The sequence below is a fragment of the Hoplias malabaricus genome, chromosome X2 (genome assembly GCF_029633855.1).
Source record: "Hoplias malabaricus isolate fHopMal1 chromosome X2, fHopMal1.hap1, whole genome shotgun sequence".
NCBI lineage: Eukaryota > Metazoa > Chordata > Actinopteri > Characiformes > Erythrinidae > Hoplias > Hoplias malabaricus.
The window spans coordinates 21,900,842-21,923,462 of NC_089819.1; the positions used below are offsets into that span (position 1 = coordinate 21,900,842).

Sequence of the window (22,621 nt, forward strand, 5' to 3'; positions counted from 1 at the left end):
GTTTCTTTTGTTTTTACGCCTGAACAAATTCTAATTAATGTCAGCCTTACTCTGTCAATTAGATCTTCACGGATAAGTAGAGCGTTATCTACTTCAGTGCTCCATAATATAAGCGTTAGTATGACACAGTGCCTCATTGTCTACATCACTATATGCTAATCTAATTTGACTGTTTGTGAAATGGGTTAAATGCTGTAATTGAGGGTCAGCATTCCTTTGTGGCTCTCGCAAGCCTCACAGTTAGTCCTTTCTTTAGATACACCACCCTTTTGGCCCCAATTCACAAAGCTATGAATAGCCACCACTTGGGTTGTTGGAGTGTAAAGCAAAAATGAGAACGTTTTATTGTGAATATCAAATACTTTGTGTGGTTGGTTATTCGAGCTTGCTGCCAAGACTTAAGAGTTTCCATCTTTGCTGCAGACTGATTTGGCCCGAGATTAGTGAAAGGATCTGGTCAGGTATTTTCGAGATCAGACACACACTCAGAAATGTTTGCTTTAGCTGCTCTTGCTTTATAAAAAGCCTTCTTTAAAGTCGATAGGCTGTAACTACATTATATCCGGCTTATGCGTGGAACAGGTGAAAGGTTTCTTTTAATGAATGACATTAAACTTAAGAATATTTTTTTAGAGCCGTTTAAAATATGCAGAATATTTGGTGTCAAGCAGCGTAAACAAACTACAAATCTTGCTCCAAAGAATTCAAGATGGCACACTTTTGAAGAGGGTATTTGTCATAATACAGAGCTAGACCTTTATCTATAGATGATGTCATATGTTATTAAAAATGTCTCTAAATATAATGACAGTGATTGTTTGTGTTATTCCAAGAATAGCATTCCCTTCAAGTGCCTGCCTGTAATTCCAAGGATATTCTTTTCGGAGGCAAGGCAATCGCATTTTCTTATGTCAGTGTAAAAAACACTTACTACAAAAACATACATCAACAGTAATTATGCAGGGGAATGTGAATACATGTCTCCCGCCGGCACTGAAAGCGTTTATTATGGTTTAGTGTAAATGTTTTTGCCGGTCTTGTAATAAGGTGTGATTCATGTGCAATTCATGCTGTAAATTCATGATGGAAAATAAATGATTTAGTTTTAACTATAATGTAATGGAATTTTTATTATTTATTTTGTTTTACAATTTAACCTTTAGACTAAATAGCGTGTTTATTAATTGGGGAAATATCAACATTTATAGTACGCTGTAGAACTTCCAGTGCTATTAGCTTTTATTCAACGCTGCTTACTCACCACCTCTTATCAGATTCACAGATTGCAAGCTCTCAGATTCTACATACGAAGACGGAGGTCACATACACAGAAAGCCAGCGTGCTGATGACACCGTGACCCAGAAGCAGATTGCAGCTGTACAGAAGAGCCGCATGGACCAACAGATGTCCACTGCTCTACATGGTGAGCAGTTGTTTAGCTGTAGCAATGTCCAGATCTTTTTTAATTATTTTTTTAAATATCAGTATTGGAGTCAAGAGACTTGTGCTCTGTTAACCGCCATGTTTTAGAGGTTACGTAAACAGACACTGTCCACAACTCGCAACAGACGGATAACAAACTGTCGAAATGTTTATTATAAAACGGAGAAAGAAAACCGTCCTAACGTCTGATGTAATATCCGCAGTGTCAGTGTTTTGACTGTGGTAAATCCAGTCTCCTTTCACAACACAGTCATAGTCATAAGTTATAAAGCCACAAAGTCATAGCCATAGGTTAAATTTAAGTGATAACAGCACGTTCAAAACAAAATAACCAGACGTCAACAGTAGCAGGTTCAAGATGCAATATAATGGTAACAAAGTAGATCATTTAAGAGTGTGAAACGTATGTTTAACGTTTAAATACGCTCGCTTTTTAAATGATTTTTGCAAATTATACTTTCTTAATTGTGCTACTTATCAGCTGCTGGCATTACTTCTGTTACAATAATGTCTATTTTAGAGACCCAGCTCAGAAGCCTAGCATTTGTGTCTGTCTTTGGGAGAACAAGCAACAGATTAGTGCTGCAGGCCACAGTGCCTTGTTCTCACCTGTCAAAATAAAGGAAATGTGGCTAATGACTGCTTTGGCCAAGTATCTACGCAGACAGGAGGAGAGAGGCAGGCTGAGGCTACATGTGTAAGGCATGTTCTGGCAGTTCACAGAACTGTTCTTTTTTCGTTCTCTGTGGAGAGAGGCGGAGGTCCTCTTTGGTATTTGGCAGCACAGAGCCTGTAGTTAAAATGTTTGGGATAGCTCTGGGTTTTGTACCAGTTTCGGTGCCTTGCAGAAATGGGCGTTTTTTGTTTTTTAAATAATTTTGTAGGTTTATTATCTTTTTATAAATGTTATTTAACAATTCTTAAAGAAATTTATCTTAAACAAATGTTTCTTTTAATGTGAAGAATGGAAATTTCCCAAAGCAGTGTGTTAAATAAGAAAGCAACTTGGCACGGTACAGCTCATGGTCTTGATTAGTGGTTATTGGCCAGTGGAAATGTTGAGGAAACTTGCTCATTTCCTTGCAATGCCAGTAAAATGTGCATGGTTCCCTTTGCATGCCAAGCAAGATTGTCAAGTGTTGACAGCTGGTTCCTATCAGATGCTGGTATCAGATTATTGGTGTGTTTCTCTGCAGTTCAGCAGTCAGTGTGTTTGTGTGTGCTCCACCTTGTGGCTCACCCACAGCTGTTTCAGAATCATACATGATGTCTAATGGACTGATTGGATTGAAACAAAGTATTACCTGTGAACAAATATCAGTATTTGCAGATATTTGCTTTAATATTAATAAAAAATAATAATGAGGAATTGGACAGTTCATTAGATTTGATTGTGTTTCTGTGTTACTAGGCATCTGGTCTTTATCATTTTGACTCTATGTTTAAAGGCAGATATGTTTGGGAATCTGCCATTGGCACAGATTTCATGCATCTCTAACTTTTGTAGTTTTGATCGTATTAATATGTTTACTTTGAGTTTATTCATCTTATTCCTCTCGTTAGGTGGTCAGAGCACTCTGAAATCCATCATGAAGAAGAAAGATGGACGCCAGGGGACCAATGGTACCAAAAAGAACCTGCAGTTTGTTGGTGTAAATGGAGGGTAGGTGCTCAGTTCATACTGTATCATTTAACTTGGTGATGTACAATACTATAAGTGATAACATACATAATTGTTAGTTTAGTCAGGTATTAATGTCCTAAAGTAATCTTGTGAAACACAAATCCTGCTTTCTCACAGCCGTAATAAATATATACTGCAGCCCAGGTGTTAACAGCTGTCCCCAAAGACGATATATCTCACAAAAATGACCTCATTGCATTGGCTTCCAGTCTCTTTTAGGATAGATATTAAAGTATATCTTCAGTTTTAAATATTTGATGAGTTGGATCACTTGTAGAACTCACAATGCAATAAAAGCTTCATTCAATACCATAATACAATTTTTTGACATTAAACGGCCAGTGTAATGTTTTTGACATGTTCATACATTATATGTTGAAGTTATTACATTTTATATTTTATTGGAACTCAATTTGTAATGTAATGGATAGCACTTAAATTAATATATTAACTACATAATAGTTTTTTTTTTCTTTTTTCATTATCAGAAATGTAATAAAAAGCTCTTTGTAACATAATGCATGGTTATTACAATAAGGTGCTACATCACCACATCCATCACAGCAGACCTGAGGAATGTGCTTCTTGTTTTAGTTTAAAATGTCATACATTTCAAGCATCATCCCACAGCAAAATCCGTAATGCTCCCTGTGTGCGTTATTTTTAATTACACAGATACCAATCCTGTACAATAACAAATAACAGAATTTGAAAATACAAGTTTGGCTCCTCGTAACATCTGCCAGTGTGGCTATAAAGATATGTGAATGGTGTGATCTGTAGCAACCAATATTTTTCATCCTCTTCACTTTCTGTTATCTTCACTTTCCATGCCATCTGCTGTTGTCCCAGGTATGAGACGACCTCGAGTGATGACTCCAGCTCTGAGGAGAGCAGTTCTTCAGGCTCAGAAGAGGAGGAGGAGGAAGATGAGAAGGAAAGGACAGGGAGTGGAAAGGAGAAGATGAAAAAGGAGTTCAGTGATGAAGGAGCAGTGGATGTGGAGAGGGATAAGGATGATTCTGGTCAGAACATGCAGGAAACAAGAGAAAGGTACTATAAAGGGTTAAGTTTAAACTGTGAGATCCAGGGGTGGCACAGTGGTGTCGCAGTCACACAGCTCCAGATTCCCGCTCCGGGTGACTGTCTGTGAGGAGTTGGTGTGTTCTCCCTGTGTCCGCGTGGGTTTCCTCCGGGTGAATGTCTGTGAGGAGTTGGTGTGTTCTCCCTGTGTCTCCGTGGGTTTCCTCCGGGTGCTCCGGTTTCCTCCCACAGTCCAAAAACACACGTTGGTAGGTGGATTGGCGACTCCAAAGTGTCCGTAGATGTGAATGTATGTGTTGCCCTGTGAAGGACCAGCGCCCCCTCCAGGGTGTATTCCTGCCTTGCGCCCAATGATTCCAGGTAGGCTCTGGACCGCGACCCTGAACTGGATAAGGGTTACAGATAATGAATGAATGTGAGATCCAGAGTTGTTTTTACTTTACAGTTTGCACTGTTTATAATTGTCTGTGTGAATGTTTACAGGAATGGATGTCTGGGTATTTGTGTGACAGTATGTGTGCTTAAAAAAATTTAGATTTTATATCTGTGCGTTTGTGAGCTACTGTTCAACTATTTTTTTCTTTTTAAACACCACTCTACTATGACTAATGGTGCCAAAAATGGTGTAGCAGCTATGGTATATACTTAAACAAATAAGTCCCTGTATGTGTTATGGCACATGAAGCATGGAAACAAATTACTGTGATAGTTAACCAAGCTAAAATTTAGCAATGATTCTGTGTTCTCCCATAAAAATACAAATTTTATGTTATGTAGATGGATTCATAAATTGTTCAATAGAGATAACGTTGTTAAAGCAATTGCTGATGTTTTAACATATTCTTTTCACAAAAAAAGTGTCGTGTTTCTATCAATCCACCAGACTTTAAATGTTAATCCTAATCCTGTCTGTGGCCACTGTGCAGAAGGTCAGTTGACCCATGGCTTTCTGATGCTTCCTTTCTCTCTGCCTCTAAGGTACGAATTAAGTGAGAAGATGCTGTCTGCATGCAATGTCCTGAAAGCCCATTTGAATGACCCCAAGGCTTTATCCAGCAAAGATGTGGTGAGCAAACTATTCGCTTACTAATCCATATTAATAAAACAGATTACCGTCTTCTGATCTACAATAATCCCGTCTCTCTAAGCCCAATCCACAACTGGCGCTGTCACCCTTGAACATCTGCACTGAGCTGTAGAATCCTGTCCTTTCTAAACACAGCAGCTTTATTCACTATCAGCACTCTTGGTGAACAAACAAGGGCTTCAGATCAAATTAGAGTTTTGGCGGGTCTTTTGTGCTTTGCTTCACTGTGCCTGAGGCAGGAATGGGGTATTGGCTCCTTTGTGGCTAACACAGTGTAAAAGAATGCAGCAGCAACAGCAAGCAGCACCGACCTGAAAGCTCAAGCTTTGAGCCAGATCCAGCTGTGTGTTGGCAGGGTTACAGAGTCCAGTCTGAACCCAAAGCCGTGGCTGGCTGATGTTCTAGCCAAGCAGGAGCCGATTTATAACCTTTAATGACCTTGATTAGGACCAATTATGATAGTCTAGGAGAAGGTAGATAATTCTGCAGTTCTTAGGCTTGGTTGAATTTAGTGCATGTTGAGGTCAATTTTGTTTTTTGGAGGGTTTGCTCTTAAGTTACTTAAAATTTAAATGCCATATTAATTCATTTGATGACTCTAATGTACAAACAGACCAGCTGACAGACTTGGGCCCCCTTAGGTAAAGGACAAAGACCGTTCTAATGAACTAATTCCATGCTAATTTCTGAGCATATATTTAAATCATGTATTAAATCATGCATATATATTAATCATGTATTTTTACTAGACTTTTTTAATATTTTCTGTTAAAAGCAATATGTTTTTATTCACTGTTCAAATTACCACAGAAACTCATTTGTTATTTGTAGCACATAGTCTGTGTTTATTTTCATGCAGTTAGCCATCTGAACAACTCCAGATGCTTTGTCTCTGCCGTATAGCGTTAAACAGACGGAGATGGAGATAGCGAGAATGAGGAGCTAGCATAGCAGATTTAGCCGCCTCTTTTTTGTTTTTTTCTTTAACCTCTTAACTGCTGATTCTGGGGCTTAGTAAACACATTAGAACTGTTTCCAGCACGCAAACAGTCTGGAGAGCTAGCAAATAAAGAGGGAAAAGTCCTCAATTTTGATTAAAATCATTTACTTTTGTCTTTAGATAGTAAAACTGAAGCCCTTCTTTATCTCTTATTACAGAGGACGTGTATAAACACAGTTCAGCACGAGTGGTTCAGAGTGTCCAGTCAGAAGACGGCTGTGGCTGTGATGGTGGAGGATTTCCTGAACGCTTTCCGCAATATTTCACCTGCTCTGCTGCAGCATGTGGTCAACATGGCCGACGGCAACGGAAACACTGCTCTCCACTACAGTGTTTCCCACTCTAACTTCCACATCGTCAAGAAACTGCTGGATGCAGGTAAATGATGACATATATTTAACACGTTTATTCAACTTTTCCACTCCCTATATTCTGCCTCACATGATTACTGCTTGTATGGACCTTGTCGCTATTGTTGTTGTTTTTTTTTAACTAGTCTTATCTCTTTTGTTTTCTTATTCATTATTTTCTTTTTCAATAATGAGACATTGTTTCCAGAACACTTACTAAAATAAATGTTTATCTGCAGTACCTGTCAAACGGTTATTCCATTTATTTTTAAGAAGAATGCCAGCAGTTATTCAAAATGTCACTGTAATTACATTTGAATGTGTTTTGATTTGATAAGTCAGAACAGTGTTGGTGAAAAGGACCAGAACTCTGAAGAGATTAAGACTCTTGTTTGGGTTGGTGTGTCCAACATTTGAAGCAGTACAATATGCTTCCAATCTGTAGATGTACATTTTGAAATAAGAATAGTTAATCCTCTGCGAACCCTTTTCATAAGAAACCCACATTGCTCTAGCTGTGTGCAGCTAAGATGCTGGAGATGCTGTGTATGATGAGGTGCTGCACTTCTCTCCGAGAAAAGCTCATTGTTAGCTCTTTTTTTTTGTGTATAACCCCAATCTGACACCCTCAGTTCCGAAAGAGGCCCCCATTGTTCCCATTGTCTGCTCTGATTTTCCAAGCCTGGCCCCATGGCCAGTCAATAAAACAGCGCTTTAACCTCACTCTTCCTCCTCATCTCAAAGCTCTCCTGTCTCAATAGCTTGCATGTAGAGTATCTCCCCTTCTTGAAGTCTAACAAAAGAAGCCCTTCCTCCAGGAGCACTGACTTGAAGGGTGGGCTCTGGACCCTCTCTGATGTTCCGGTTCTCTCTTTGTCACAGATGTCTGCAATGTCAATCAGCAGAACAAGGCGGGCTACACTCCCATCATGCTAGCTGCGTTAGCAGCCGTGGAGGCTCCCAAAGATATGAGGGTGGTGGCAGAACTGTTCAGCAAAGGGGACGTCAACGCGAAAGCCAGCCAGGTCACTGTGACCCCTGAATTACTTATTTTTTTAATTCTCATAAATTGTTTTGCATAAAGGTAGAGTCGCAGTCACACAGCTCCACCAGGGAGTTGGAGGTTGTGGGTTCGATTCCCACTCCGGGTGACTGTCTGTGAGGAGTTGGTGTGTTCTCCCTGTGTCTGGTTTGGTTACCTCCGGGTGCTCCGGTTTCCTCCCACAGTCCAAAAACACACGTTAGTAGGTGGATTGGTGACTCAAGTGTCCGTAGGTGTGAGTGAATGTGTGTGTTGCCCTGTGAAGGACTGGCGCCCCCTCCAGGGTGTATTCCCGCCTTGCGCCCAATGATTCCAGGTAGGCTCTGGACCCACCGCGACCCTGAATTGGATAAGGCTTACAGATAATGAATGAATGAATGTTTTGCATAAAGTTTTAAATCGTTGGTCACCAAGTTTTTAGCAACTGTAGTTAATGCAACTGCACATTGAGAAACTGACTTGTTCTGTTATTTATGGTATTAAAGGTATGCTTTCTAGTCTTGTTGTATTTTGCCCTATGTACACAGAGATGGCTCTGGTGTGTATATAGATAGGGGTGTATCAAACAATTCAGACAGGGTTCAGAGCTGGTTACTTGTGATGTCTTTTTGACCTACCCTGTCTAACTCCGTCCCTGGCTGTCTGTTTCCCAGGCTGGTCAGACGGGGCTGATGCTGGCGGTCAGCCATGGGCGGATGGACATGGTGAAGGCTCTGTTGGCCTGCGGGGCCGATGTCAACATCCAGGACGATGAGGGCTCTACGGCGCTGATGTGCGCCAGTGAGCACGGCCATGTGGAGATCGTCAAGCTGCTGCTGGCCCAGCCAGGCTGCGACGCCACACTCAGCGACAACGTAAGTAAACGGCATCTATATTAAACTATAAGTAATAATCGTCTTTTTAAAAGAACATATGGAAAATAGAGTTAAATACAAGAGTTTGTTAAATTAATGTAATGGTAGCACTGTTAAAGTTTCACTCTTCACATTACACCGTGTGCTAAGAAGCAGAGCTATATTTTATTTTAAGGCTGTGCTTTAACACTCATGCATTTCCATTTGACTGCCCATTCCATTTAAGACACAGCTATTCCAGTAAGAGACAGTTATTTCTGTAGAAGAGGAAAACGTGCCTAAGGAATCATTGGAAGCATTGGTTAATCACATGTGTAATTTACCTCCATGTATTTACTATATGACTGTCTTTTTGTGTAGGATGAAAGTACTGCTCTGTCCATTGCTCTGGAAGCTGGACACAAAGACATTGCAGTGTTGCTTTATGCTCATGTCAACTTTTCCAAAGCACAGTCACCAGTAAGTGCCTACTCTTCTGCTTTTAGCTGTTGTGCTATTGATAACACATTACGTTAATCAAAGGTGGTCTTGTTCCTTTAAAAAAAATATTCAGCAGAAAATCCTCAGGATGTAGAAGACACTCACTGTCTTTTCATCTGCTACATTGACCATAGAGGAGGATGATGTACTACAATTAGACTGGGGTCAATCTGTTGTTCTGCATGCTTTGTTAGCCACCTTTCTCTGTACTCTTCAATGATCAGGTCCCAGAAATGACTTCTGTAAAGCAGGTATTAATAGGGTGGTGTCATTCTGAGCACTTACGTGTTAGCAGTTTTTAAATCCTGCTGCGTAACTAGGATTCGAATAGCAACCAAAAATATCTAGCTATGAGCAAAACAAACTGCAGCAACAGATGAGCTGCTGTGTACGACTTTGTATCTACAAGGTGGACCTTCAAGGTGTGTGTGTCTAAAGGAATTGACTCTGTTTAAAAACAACAGCAGCACTGCTGTGTGATTCAGTCTCACCAGTGCAACACACACTACCACCACGTCATCGCAATTGATCATACACCCTGCTTAATACTTAATGCTCTAGGGTCTGTGGTGGTCAGTTGGGTGTCCTGCTCACTGAAGAACAGGGTGAAAGTGGGGCTACAGGTATGCAGAACAACAAATAGACTGCAGTCTCTAATTATAGAACTTCAAAGTGCTCCTCTCAGTGGAGCTGACAAATTGGAAAATGAGTTGTAGAAATAAATTCATTTTCATTTTACGGCTGATAGGAAATACAGGGGTTGGACAATGAAAGTGAAACACCTGTCATTGTAGTGTGGGAGGTTTCATGGCTAATTTGGAGCAGCCTGGTGGCCAATCTTCATTAACTGCACATTGCACCAGTAAGACCATGTGCATCCAATGGTTCAAACATTGTGTCCTGAAGGCGGTGCCGTGTATCAGGACGACAATGCACCAATACACACAGCAAGACTGGTGAAAGATTGGTTTGATGAACATGAAAGTGAAGTTGAACATCTCCCATGGCCTGCACAGTCACCAGATCTAAATATTATTGAGCCACTTTGGGGTGTTTTGGAGGAGCGAGTCAGGAAACGTTTTCCTCCACCAGCATCACATAGAGACCTGGCCACTATCCTGCAAGAAGAATGGCTTCAAATCCCTCTGACCACTGTGCAGGACTTGTATATGTCATTCCCAAGACGAACTGACGCTGTATTGGCCACAAAAGGAGGCCCTACACCACACTAATAAATTGGGTCTAAAACCAGGTGTTTCAGTTTCATTCTCCAACCTCTGTACGTCTATACAATAGATGCACATCACACAAACTGTAAAACTGAAGCTTTGAATTGGCTGAATGGTGTTTCTGTCGTCTGTCACAGGGAACCCCTCGGCTTGGCAGAAAAACCTCCCCCAGTCTCACAAGGCGAGGAATGTTTGATTAGCCCTCCCCTCCCTCACCCTGTCACTGCTGCTATTCCTCATGGTTCATTTGTGCCTCGTTTTTGTTTGTATTCTGCAATCTTCAAAACCCCAGCAAAGGACTCATAAAGATGCCTTTCACGTTCAGCACTTTTTCTGACTTCAATTCAGCAAGTCTCTCAAGATTTAACTGAATTCCATGCTATATACATTTTGTGCCTGAAATCACCAGCAACTGAGATTAAGTGGATTTCATATCAACTGGAATTTATATTGGAACAACTTCAAAATAATGTAGATATTGAAGTTTATAATATATATCAATGCTCTCTTTCTTGTCGAGCTGTGTTTATAGACTCTTGAGCTTTTTGTTTTTAATCATAAATCAAGTTCTCAAATACGGCCAACGGTGCCTGAACTCAAGCTTTATATTTTAACCCTGTATATAATATAGCTCTGTAATTCAGCTTAGAGGTTGTAAATCACTTTTTTTCTCTCTGCTAAAGTCCCTGGACATATGCGATGGGTATAAGAGTTTGGATTAAATTTTTGAACTTTTTTGACAGTATATATCTAGATTGGGTTCAGTCCTTACTTTTATAAATGCCATTATATTTAATCACAGTATTTTGGATATTTACTATTACTTCATAACAGAAAACAGAAGTTAAATATTTATCAATTAAAACATGCTTTTTTTATTACAGATAATTGTATTTTCATTAAACATAAATGTTTACAATTCCTGGATATCGTAGATTGACGTACCCCTCGTCTAGTTTCTATCTTTGTGGTACTTTTCTCCAAAATTAAATGTAAAGAATTCCTGAGACTTTCCAGTTAATAAACTTTACTTAAAATGTATGATTTGTTCTCAGTTATTTAGCCATCTCTCAGCAATGGAGTGTGATTCACCTCACATGCAGCACTGCCTCCCTCTAGTGGAGTCAAACACACCATGCCACGTCTCAGCAGGTTGAGTACAAACAGCTGAGATTAAATCAAAGTGACTGCTCGTCTCAGTTTGAAGTTATGTTAACGTTAATGGAAGGTACATTTTGTGTTACGACATAAAAAGTAGTGATCAGTGTTGGAGAACAGGAATGGTGTCTGTTCAAAGTTTCAGACTCCTTTTAACAGCTTGCTATTTTGCAAAATGGTTGCCAGATGATTAGAACTTCTCAGTTATTGGTGCTAATTTTCTTAATGTGTTCTTTAATGTTGATTACGTCTGTTTCAAATTTCATTTTTAGTTTGTGATATTTTCATTTGTACACTCATTGTCTGTAACTGTAAACTGTTCTGTAAATCCAGGTTTGCAGTGAGAAGAATCACTGGGCGCCAGTCCTGCACAGGGCAAATAGAATGTGCCACAAGTTTGCCACAAGGTCACATTTTGTTTTATGTTTGCAGTATGTTAAGTTCTGCATATAAAATGAATTTGGATTAAAATGTCCAGGCATGTACTCCATAGACCACAAGAAATAAGTCTATATTAAACTATGATACATTCCTAGAAGTGGATCATATGAATGGCTAAATAAATATTGTATAAACATAATGCCATTGTCTGAGAGATACATGGGTAGACAATGTCAATTTCCCTTTTAAATGGGGCTACATTTGTCAGGAACATGCATTTGTGGGATGAGCAGTAGCGCTGAGTGTGTGGGTTGTGCCCATAAAAAATGGTCAGATCCCCTCTGTCAATGCCAAACGGCTTATTCTGCCATTGACTTGTTTGGTTGTTTGGTGGACTGGGTGAATTAAGTTTGAAGGAATAAGACGTATTGGCAATTGAACAATTTATTCATTTAATAAACGAGAGCATTAGTAACATGTGGAAGAACCATACACAGCCACAACAGCCTCCACCATCTCCTCACGCTGGTCACCAGCCTGTTCACACACTGCTGCGAGATGGCATCCCATTCTTCAACCAGCATTTGTCACAAGTCAGCCAGCGTGGTTTGTCGGTCACTGTGGCACGAACAACACACCCAAGCTGATCCTACGAGTGTTCAGTGAGGTCAGGAGGTCCTGCTGGCAGGCCATTCCATCCTCTCCACTCCTAAATTCTGGAGGTAGTCTCTGATATACACCGCTCTGTGGAGCTGAGCACTGTCATCTTGGAGGATAGGGTTTGGTCCCAGGCTGTGGAGATATGGGATTGCCACTGGTTGCAGAACCTCATCTCAATATCTTTGCATTGAGATTGCCTCCAATGATGACAAGTCTTGTTTTTCCAGTCAGGGAGATGCTGCCCCACACCATCACACTGCCTCCACCAAAAGATGTTACTCTATCTGTGCAGCAAACAGCATGGTGTTCTCTGCATCTTCTCCAAACTCTGACCCTAATCCTGTGCAGTCTGTTCCATATTGTCAGGGCAGAGAGCCGTCGGCCATATTGTCCTACAAACCTTGACTGCAAATTTGTTGAAGACGGCCTACGGTACCTAAGTTCTGACAGTGAGGAAACAATATTCTTGCAGCGTCGTCTTCTTGGGACGCCCACTTTGCAGCCTTTCTCTGACATCCCCATTATACGGAACTTGGCCTTCAATTTGGAGATACTAGGTACTAGGACTCCAAATAATGCCCTATCACATGGGCTCCATCAAGATCAGTCAAACATGGCATGCCGATTCTTGGAGCAGACACCTGCTGACAACTGTAGCAGGGCCCATGCTCACAGGTGGCACCTAGGGGTACCACAAGCTCAAAACGGGTGTCAATAGCAAAAAAAAAGCTTTTTGGCATTGGCAGAGAACATTTGATTTCTTTTTCATGGGCGCAATCCACATACTCAGCTCTACGGCTCATCCCACAAATGAATATTCCTTACAAATGTGGCCCCATTTTAAAGGAAAATTAACAGGCTTTTCAACGGTATAAGATTTATGGCCAAGAAACATTGTTACAACAAAGAAATAATCTACCAAACACATTTCCTTACTTTTTGGGCTACGTTTACATGCTTAAATGTAGGCTAGCATCTTTTATTTATTTATATAATTGCCCATATGTTTTTCAGAGGCTATGTTTTTGTCCGTCCCCCCCCCTCATTATAGGGTTTAACTTCAACTAATCTTACATGTGCACTAAAGAATTCACTTAAAGTGCCATATTTAAGTTTGCTTTGTGTATGTTTACATTTGGCCATGTGTTTCCAAACCATCACACACAGCTGTATGTGAACTGAATATGTAATTTTATATAACAAAAAGAGATTTTCCTTTTTATTATTGATATTAAATTATGTGAAAATATTTCTCCTTCACAACTGAATTAAACTACTGCTAAACTGGTGTTTCTCCTCGAAAACAACCAAAACACTCGTATTGTGTACATTACTAAAAGCCTGAACTTTCATAGATATCTTTTGGGTTTTTCTGATATTAGCTGTTAGCCAGTGAGTCCTGAGTGGGAAGGAACTGAACTCCCACACAGCTCAGCTGAGGCGGACCGCTTTTGGTGAAAAAAGGGAGAAAAAAAAGACAGCACTCATTCCTCTGGGACCGAACTAACTGCACAGTGGCATTAATTCACTCCAAGATATGAGCGACGAAGTCAGGGCGAGGCAGCCGGCGGCGGTGGAGCTGAGCGGGGCTCAGAAACAACCCCGCACCCCTAAGTGCTCCCGGTGCCGCAATCACGGGTTCGTGTCTCCGCTGAAGGGCCACAAGCGCTTCTGCAACTGGAGAGACTGCCAATGTCAGAAATGTAAACTCATAGCGGAGCGGCAGCGCGTCATGGCGGCTCAGGTGGGGACAGTTATATCTGAGCTGGCTTATGGTTAAACTTTACTTTCTGGTTAAGCTTTACCGAGGTCCTAATTGAAACTTATTTACAGTGAATTTACTGTTAGAGCTACTGTATGTTGCCCTTTGACCTGTTGTGTTTGAATGTTCCTCATAAATAAACAATAGGAACCCAACCTTTAGAGTAAAGTCAGTTCTGTTGTGTAATTATGAAAATTAACTATTCTAATTACTCACTGAAGACTTATAAACCTTTTTAGAAAATCTCCAAATGCATTTGTAGATTATTGGTTGCTTGCCCTATTGTAAATTATTGACCAAAAGCTACGAAATATATTATCAGCCGTTTCCACTTTTCCACGTCCAGTCACAGCAGTGAATATCAACGGTTTTCAGCGTGAGCGTGGGTCTGCGTTGAAAAATATAGCTAAAAGTAATCAGAAGAAATTATCCAATGAATGCATTATAATTGGATTATTACATCGCCTTCGCTGCTGACAAAAGATCGTCACAATCTAAACGGTTGTGAGAGAACTGTTGTGTGTTTCGTTATGTATCCCCTTAAGAAAGTCTTTAACTATTATCAGCAGTAGCATAAGTCACAACTCAACAGTTAGCATACACCACCAGAAAATTTTAACACAAGGTTGTCAACTGCTCAGGAGAAAATTTATAATACAATACAGTACTAGCTAACGGACACTGTCAGGGCTTATGTTAGCAGTTGTGTTAGCAGTGTTACAGCAGGTTTGTAACGTCTTTTAACAGATTAGTAACCTGAGAGAATTGTTCAATTTTAGTAATAATTTTAGTGAGGACATGGCTTGTGTTCACTTGTTATGTTAGTAGGGATTATGTTAGCCTGTGTTAACTGGTTTATTTTAGCTGCGTTACAGCCTGTAATGGTTTATTTTAGCTGGGTTACGGCCTGTGTTAACTGGTTTGTTTTAGCTGGGTTACAGCCTGTGTTAACTGGTTTGTTTTAGCTGGGTTACAGCCTGTGTTAACTGGTTTGTTTTAGCTGGGTTACAGCCTGTGTTAACTGGTTCATTTTAGCTGCGTTACGGCCTGTGTTAACTGGTTTATTTTAGCTGCGTTACGGCCTGTGTTAACTGGTTCATTTTAGCTGCGTTACGGCCTGTGTTAACTGGTTCATTTTAGCTGCGTTATGGCCTGTGTTAACTGGTTCATTTTAGCTGCGTTACGGCCTGTGTTAACTGGTTTATTTTAGCTGCGTTACGGCCTGTGTTAACTGGTTCATTTTAGCTGCGTTACGGCCTGTGTTAACTGGTTCATTTTAGCTGCGTTACGGCCTGTGTTAACCGGTTTATTTTAGCTGCGTTACGGCCTGTGTTAACCGGTTTATTTTAGCTGCGTTACGGCCTGTGTTAACTGGTTTATTTTAGCTGCGTTACGGCCTGTGTTAACTGGTTTATTTTAGCTGCGTTATGGCCTGTGTTAACTGGTTTATTTTAGCTGCGTTATGGCCTGTGTTAACTGGTTTATTTTAGCTGCGTTACGGCCTGTGTTAACTGGTTTATTTTAGCTGCGTTACGGCCTGTGTTAACTGGTTTATTTTAGCTGCGTTACGGCCTGTGTTAACCGGTTTATTTTAGCTGCGTTACGGCCTGTGTTAACCGGTTCATTTTACCTGCGTTACGGCCTGTGTTAACCGGTTCATTTTAGCTGCGTTACGGCCTGTGTTAACCGGTTTATTTTAGCTGCGTTACGGCCTGTGTTAACCGGTTCATTTTACCTGCGTTACGGCCTGTGTTAACCGGTTCATTTTACCTGCGTTACGGCCTGTGTTAACCGGTTCATTTTAGCTACGTTACGGCCTGTGTTAACCGGTTCATTTTAGCTGGGTTACGGCCTGTGTTAACCGGTTTATTTTAGCTGCGTTACGGCCTGTGTTAACTGGTTTATTTTAGCTGCGTTACGGCCTGTGTTAACTGGTTTAGTTTAGCTGCGTTACGGCTTGTGTTAACTGGTTTAGTTTAGCTGGGTTACGGCCTGTGTTAACTGGTTTAGTTTAGCTGCGTTACGGCTTGTGTTAACTGGTTTAGTTTAGCTGGGTTACGGCCTGTGTTAACTGGTTTAGTTTAGCTGGGTTACGGCCTGTACTGGTTTATTTTAGCTGGGTTACAGCCTGTGTTAACTGGTTTATTTTAGTGAGGTCACAGCCTGTGTGTGGATGGTATATTTTAGCTTGGTTATAGCCTATGTAAACTGTTTAATTTAGCCTAGTTATGCTACAGGCTTTGTTAACTGGTTTAATTTAACGTTTTTACTGTCTGTGTTAGCTGGTTTATTCGGTTTGTGTAAACTGGTGTATTTTAGCATTGCCTAACACGTAGGTAATTGAGTGCAGAAGCCATATTTATATTGATTTACAGAGTGCAGTATAACTAGGGAGTACAGATTAATTTGACATGCAGCCTGAGGCTCAGATTAATTCTATTATAAGGCAGTAGCAGTAATGTAGGGCGATGAAGTGTATTTTATCTTCACTTTGACAATATTTACATGTATATTTTCATGATTATTTTAAACCCATGGTGGGTACTGTTTTCTTTGAGTCTTTATTTAACTTGACATTCATTCATTCATTCATTGTCTGTAACCACTTATCAAGTTCATGGTCACTGTGGGGCCGGAGCGTACCCAGAATCACTCCTATGGACACTTTTGAGTAACCAATCAACCTATCATCGTAGGTTTTGGACCGTGGGAGGAAACCAGCATGGACACTGGGAGAACACACCAAACTCCTCATGGACCCTGGAGCTTAATCATTCATTCATTGTCTGTAACCGCTTATCCAGGGTCGTGGTGGGCCTACCCGGATTCAATGGGTGCAAGGCAGGAACACATCCTGGAGGGGGGAATGTGTGAGACACACTCACACACATTTAGTCACACACTCACACCTACGGACACTTTTGAGTCACCAATCTCATGGTGGGAGGAAACCGGAGCACCTACAGGAAACCCACACCGACACAGGGAGAACACACAAAACTCTTCACAGACAGTCACCCGGAGCGAGATTCAAACCCACAACCCTGGAGCTGTGTGACTGAGGCGCCACAGTGCCGCCCTCCTGCTTAATCACATATTGGTTAATACATTTAAATATTTAACAACCAAGTTTAATGGATTAACCTTGAACCATGAACCGTGTCTTTTTAAACATTAATTTTAATGTGGTTTTCCCTTTATTTCCAGTAAGTTTTCTGACACTTTTACTATTAGGCAAACAACATTTTAGTTGCCCTTTCTGTCTGTGTGTTACAAATAATTATTAATGAATTTTACAATCTTTATCAATAATAATTAACAGATTATAAACCATTTATAAATATTTATTTATAAGGTTTATAAAGAGTGATAACAGTTTATATAGGCTGAAAAATAGATCTACATTTTGTGTCTATAATGCTGAAGAGTTAAACCAAAGCTATCTGCTAATTTGACACCACAAGGAAAATCAACAAAGCTGGGAAATGAGAAAAGTAACTTTACTTTTATGAAGCAGTGTTTATATGTGGAACCATGAGCACTCAATTGACCATTTTAGTGTTTACTTGTCCTATTCTGCATGTCAACTGATTTTTCTGTATGCGGGATGTCTCAAGCAACTAGCAATCTAGCATTCAACCCTTAGCAAAGAGATAATTTACAGGCATGATGTACATACTACATCACAACAACCAGTAGGACTTGCTCTGTCCATCCTGGCACCATGAAAATTATATTATTTTATATTATTCATCATTATTATTATATATAATTATATATTATTTATTGTCTGTAACCGTTTATCTAATTCAGGGTCGTGGTGGGTGCAGAGCCTGAGGGCAAGGTGGGAACACACCCCAGAGGGGGTGCCAGTCCCTCACAGGGCAAGACACGCTCACACACATTCACTACCTATGGACACTTTTGAGTCGCCAATCCACCTATCAACGTGTGTTTTGGGACCATGGGAGTAAACTGGAGCACTCAGAGGAAACTCACAGGGAGAACACACCACATTCCTCACAGTCACCCGGAGGAAACCCACGCAGACACAGGGAGAACACACCACATTCCTCACAGTCACCCGGAGGAAACCCACGCAGACACAGGGAGAACACACTACATTCCTCACAGTCACCCGGAGGAAACCCACGCAGACACAGGGAGAACACACCACATTCCTCACAGACAGTCACCCGGAGGAAACCCACGTAGACACGGGGAGAACACACCACATTCCTCACAGAGAGTCACCCGGAGGAAACCCACGCGTACACGGGGAGAACACACCACACTCCTCACAGACAATCACCCGGAGGAAACCCACGCATACACAGGGAGAACACACCACACTTCTCACAGACAGTCACCCGGAGGAAACCCACGCAGACACAGGGAGAACACACCACACTCCTCACAGACAGTCACCCGGAGCAGGACTCAAACCCACAACCTCCAGGTCCCTGGAGCTAACCTGCTGCGCCATTGTGCCGCCCTTAGTGTATATCACATTAGTTTTTGTATGTAATAGATTTTTTCTAATGTATTGCATCGTTTGTGTTTAGGTGGCTCTGCGTCGTCAGCAGGCTCAGGAAGAGGAGATGGGCATCTGCACTCCAGTGAACTTGCCCAGTTCTGACTTTGTGGTGAAAAATGAGCCAGATAACGATTACGTGTTTCCAGTGGGAACTAGATCTCCACTGTCCAACAGTCCTGGCTCTTCCTCCTCCCCGACTGCTTCAGGTGAGCCAAGATTTTTAGATATATATTAGTTGTTTGTAACCCAGACAGCGTAGGAAACTGGGACAGAATAAAATATGAATCATATCTGGGTCTCTTAAGTGTGAAATGGGAAAGTCTGACTAATTATAATAAGATTAGGGGGGGGAAATCATGTAATTATAAATATTCTTTAATATTTGACTGGATTCTGGAAATAAATTTCATAAAACATCTCTTCATCTTCCGCTCCGGGTGACTCTGTGAGGAGTTGGTGTGTTCTCCCTATGTCCGCGTGGGTTTCCTCCGGGGTGACTGTCTGTGAGGAGTTGGTGTGTTCTCCCTATGTCCGCGTGGGTTTCCTCCGGGTGACTGTCTGTGAGGAGTTGGTGTGTTCTCCCTATGTCCGCGTGGGTTTCCTCCGGGTGACTGTCTGTGAGGAGTGTGGTGTGTTCTCTCTGTGTCTGTGTGGGTTTCCTCCAGGTGACTGTCTGTGAGGAGTTGGTGTGTTCTCCCTATGTCCGCGTGGGTTTCCTCCGGGTGACTGTCTGTGAGGAGTTGGTGTGTTCTCCCTATGTCCGCGTGGGTTTCCTCCGGGTGACTGTCTGTGAGGAGTGTGGTGTGTTCTCTCTGTGTCTGTGTGGGTTTCCTCCGGGTGACTGTCTGTGAGGAGTTGGTGTGTTCTCCCTATGTCCGCGTGGGTTTCCTCCGGGTGACTGTCTGTGAGGAGTGTGGTGTGTTCTCTCTGTGTCTGCGTGGGTTTCCTCCCACAGTCCAAAATCACATGTTGGTAGGTGGATTGGCGACTCAAAAGTGTCCATAGGTGTGTGTGTGTGAGTGAATGTGTGTGTGTCTGTGTTGCCCTGTAAAGGACTGGCGCCCCCTCCAGGGTGTATTCCCGCCTTGCGCCCAATGATTCCAGGTAGGCTCTGGACCCTACGCGACCCTGAATTGGATAAGCGGTTACAGATAATGAATGAATGAATGAATGAATCTCTTCATCTTCATCTCTTCAACTGTAGTGTTAAACAAAAGGCTGTCTGTTTCAGGTTATTTTTGTCATATCATCATAGAAATGAGAGATAAGCCTGTAATGACCTTTAAACCTTCAGTGACGCTTGAGAAATGGTGGGAGTAGGAGAACACTGAGGACCGTGACTATGGAACACAACACAGCCAGTGAAGTGGACTCCTTATTTTTGGGAAGCTGGGCGGGTAGCAGGGTATCTTTTCATTACATTCTGTCACTACACCTATCTGTAGCGTTAGTGATTGTGCCTTGCCAAGCTGGACCATCCTTTTGATGGCTATTTTGGCCAGAGTTGGTGGCTCAAAGAGAGTGGGAAAGAAACAGGCTGTTCTCGCTCCTCTGATAGGACTAAGCTAGGAGTGTAATATCAGCCCGGTCAAGGTTGCATTACTGACGTCTGTTGGGCACATTTACAGGAAAAGATGGCACATTCATAGAGAAGATGGCACATTCCAGTCAGCTTGCACATCAAGAGAAGGAAGAAATAAGGAACATAGAAGAAAGACAAACAGATTGGCTTAGAGCCCCCTGAAAGTTGTTGTTCCTTATGAACAACGCACCTGTTTTTGGCTCGTTAGTGGTAATGTAAGAGGCCAACATGGTGGAGATGGTGGAATCCATCACAGAGATATTTCTCCAGATCAGTGGTTCCGATTCCTGCACGTGAGGAACTTCTGTCTCTGCATTTTGTAAAATTGTAATAATTGTTGTATTAAGTGAGAAGCTAATACAGAAATTACCTTTGGGCCACACTATGCACCACAAAATCTATTAATGCAGCTTTTTTGAAGCTTAGAGTCCACTTTAATAATTAGAGTTAGAGTCCACTTTAATAATTAGAGTTAGAGTCCACTTTAATAATTAGAGTTAGAGTCCACTTTAATAATTAGAGTTAGAGTCCACTTTAATAATTAGAGTTAGAGTCCACTTTAATAATTAGAGTTAGAGTCCACTTTAATAATTAGAGTTAGAGTCCACTTTAATAATTAGAGTCCACTTTAATAAAGCTTTAATAATTAAATATTTAACAAATTATTTCCATTTAGAAATGTGATGTATTTGTATGAAATTGACACTATAACAAGCCCTGTCTTGATAAAGATGGATTAGACCAAGAGAATATTCCTGTGTAGGGTTGGGTGACCAGACGTCCTCTTTTCGGGACCTAAAAAAATGCGTCCGGGCGGGATTCCAAAACTGTCCGGGATTTTGCCGTCTACCGTATTCCCTCTGTCCCAAATCTTACAAAAAGCCCTAATACCTTTATTGAAGCGTGTACTTCGATGACGTATGATGACGTTCTTTTAGAACAAAAGGGAGCGAAATGGGCGCGCAGGGAGTGTTCAAGGGGGCGGAGCTCAGAGCAGAAATGGGACACACTTCGCCGCGCGCACTTGCTTGTGCTTACATTCCTTTCAGCCGAGCTCCGCGTTTTACTGGAGCCTCGAACAGAAATGTGTTGAAAGTTGTTAAGGTAAATTATCAGTCTCTTCTTTGTAGTTGGAAGAGTTTCTATGTCACACAAGCCTTTCACTTTCTGCTCTATATTGTATAAAAAAACTGAAAGTCGTCACGTCTGTCCCTATAACGACACAAATATACGGACACACCTGACCGTTACTGATTTTCTGACGACTTAATCAAGTTACATCTGCGCGGTTTTTCTGTTTAAATAGGGTGACCAGACGTCCTCTTTTACCCGGACATGTCCTCTTTTTCAGACTTAAAAAATGTCCGGGATTTTGTTTTTCTAGAGCTTGCATAGAACTTCTAGAAGTTTCGTTCACAAACTAGTCCCGCCCTCACCTACTCTGATTGGTTCGCTTGAGTGAGAAGGGGGCGTGGCGAAGTAGCCTAACATCTTCTGATTGGACGGTCTGACTGTAGAGCTACCGTTATTGGTCGATAACCTTCTCTGTAGACATTTAATTGGTCAGTCTGCACGTCAATAGTCTTATGGATCATTTATCAAGTCTGTATTACTTCTGCTTGTTAAAGTGTGGCGCTTGCTCTTAGTAACATTTAAAAAACAGTTAAAAGTTGAACTCGTCAGTTTCTGTCATGATCATGAGTTTTCTGGTGCAAACAAGTCGCTTTAATACAGGACTTCAGGTTTGAAATTTGGTATGAACAGAAAAATAACAGGTCTTATCGATAATAAACTGTCAAGAAATGACAAAAATGTTAATTATTTTTGCCTAGGGCCAAATGTTGAATGGAAAGGAATCTGTCCAAAAAGGCATTTTTTTTATCTTGTTAACGAGGATCGGTTTATGTATTAAATTTGCCCCATGTGTCCTCTTTTTTTTGAAAACTCAGATATGGTCACCCTAGTGTAGGGTTACTAAACATCTTAAACCTCAGGCATGTGATTTTTAATAAGAAAATCGTGTATTGTAAGAGTGCAGTCATGGATACCATATTCTGCTGTTGCACGTGTTGGAATAAACGACATCCACAATGAAACAGTAACTCTTCTGTTAGCGTTGTCACATCTGCCTGCCAACCATTAAAACATACGTTGTGTCACCAGCAGATGGTGCTAAAAACAACACAGTTGTGCATTGTAGTTTATCTCCAGAAGTGGGTAGAGAAGCCTGAACCTTATACTCGGGAAAAGGATTGTGACTTGGGTAAAATCAAGTAAAAGTTGATTCAAGTAAAAATACTAATAACTTTCCAAAACAATGTGAGTAA

General features: G+C 41.2%; 2 protein-coding genes across 8 annotated transcripts in view; both read left to right on the forward strand.

Annotated features, from left to right (window-relative positions):
- Positions 1–11,241, forward strand: part of LOC136676679 (KN motif and ankyrin repeat domain-containing protein 1-like) — a 60,227-nt gene extending 48,986 nt beyond the window's left edge. Inside the window, exons 4-12 of the mRNA XM_066653836.1 lie at positions 1,275–1,424; positions 3,008–3,107; positions 3,981–4,181; positions 5,151–5,238; positions 6,418–6,637; positions 7,492–7,634; positions 8,305–8,505; positions 8,866–8,964; positions 10,352–11,241. Of these exons, the coding sequence (XP_066509933.1) occupies positions 1,275–1,424; positions 3,008–3,107; positions 3,981–4,181; positions 5,151–5,238; positions 6,418–6,637; positions 7,492–7,634; positions 8,305–8,505; positions 8,866–8,964; positions 10,352–10,414 (1,265 nt within the window). The 3' untranslated portion in view covers positions 10,415–11,241. The remainder of the gene's footprint in view (positions 1–1,274; positions 1,425–3,007; positions 3,108–3,980; positions 4,182–5,150; positions 5,239–6,417; positions 6,638–7,491; positions 7,635–8,304; positions 8,506–8,865; positions 8,965–10,351) is intronic.
- A 2,595-nt stretch (positions 11,242–13,836) lies between these two features.
- Positions 13,837–22,621, forward strand: part of LOC136676354 (doublesex- and mab-3-related transcription factor 1-like) — a 28,822-nt gene continuing 20,037 nt past the window's right edge. For 2 of the 7 annotated variants that reach the window (XR_010796285.1, XM_066653301.1), the window contains exons 1-2: positions 13,839–14,157; positions 18,741–18,918. Coding sequence is in view for 3 of the 7 variants with exons in the window: in XM_066653301.1 (XP_066509398.1) it covers positions 13,951–14,157; positions 18,741–18,918 (385 nt within the window). In the remaining 4 variants the exon portion in view is untranslated. Of the gene's footprint in view, positions 14,158–18,740; positions 18,919–22,621 lie in introns of all 7 variants that reach the window. The other 5 variants (XM_066653299.1, XM_066653300.1, XR_010796282.1 and 2 more) reach the window with 4 other exon arrangements.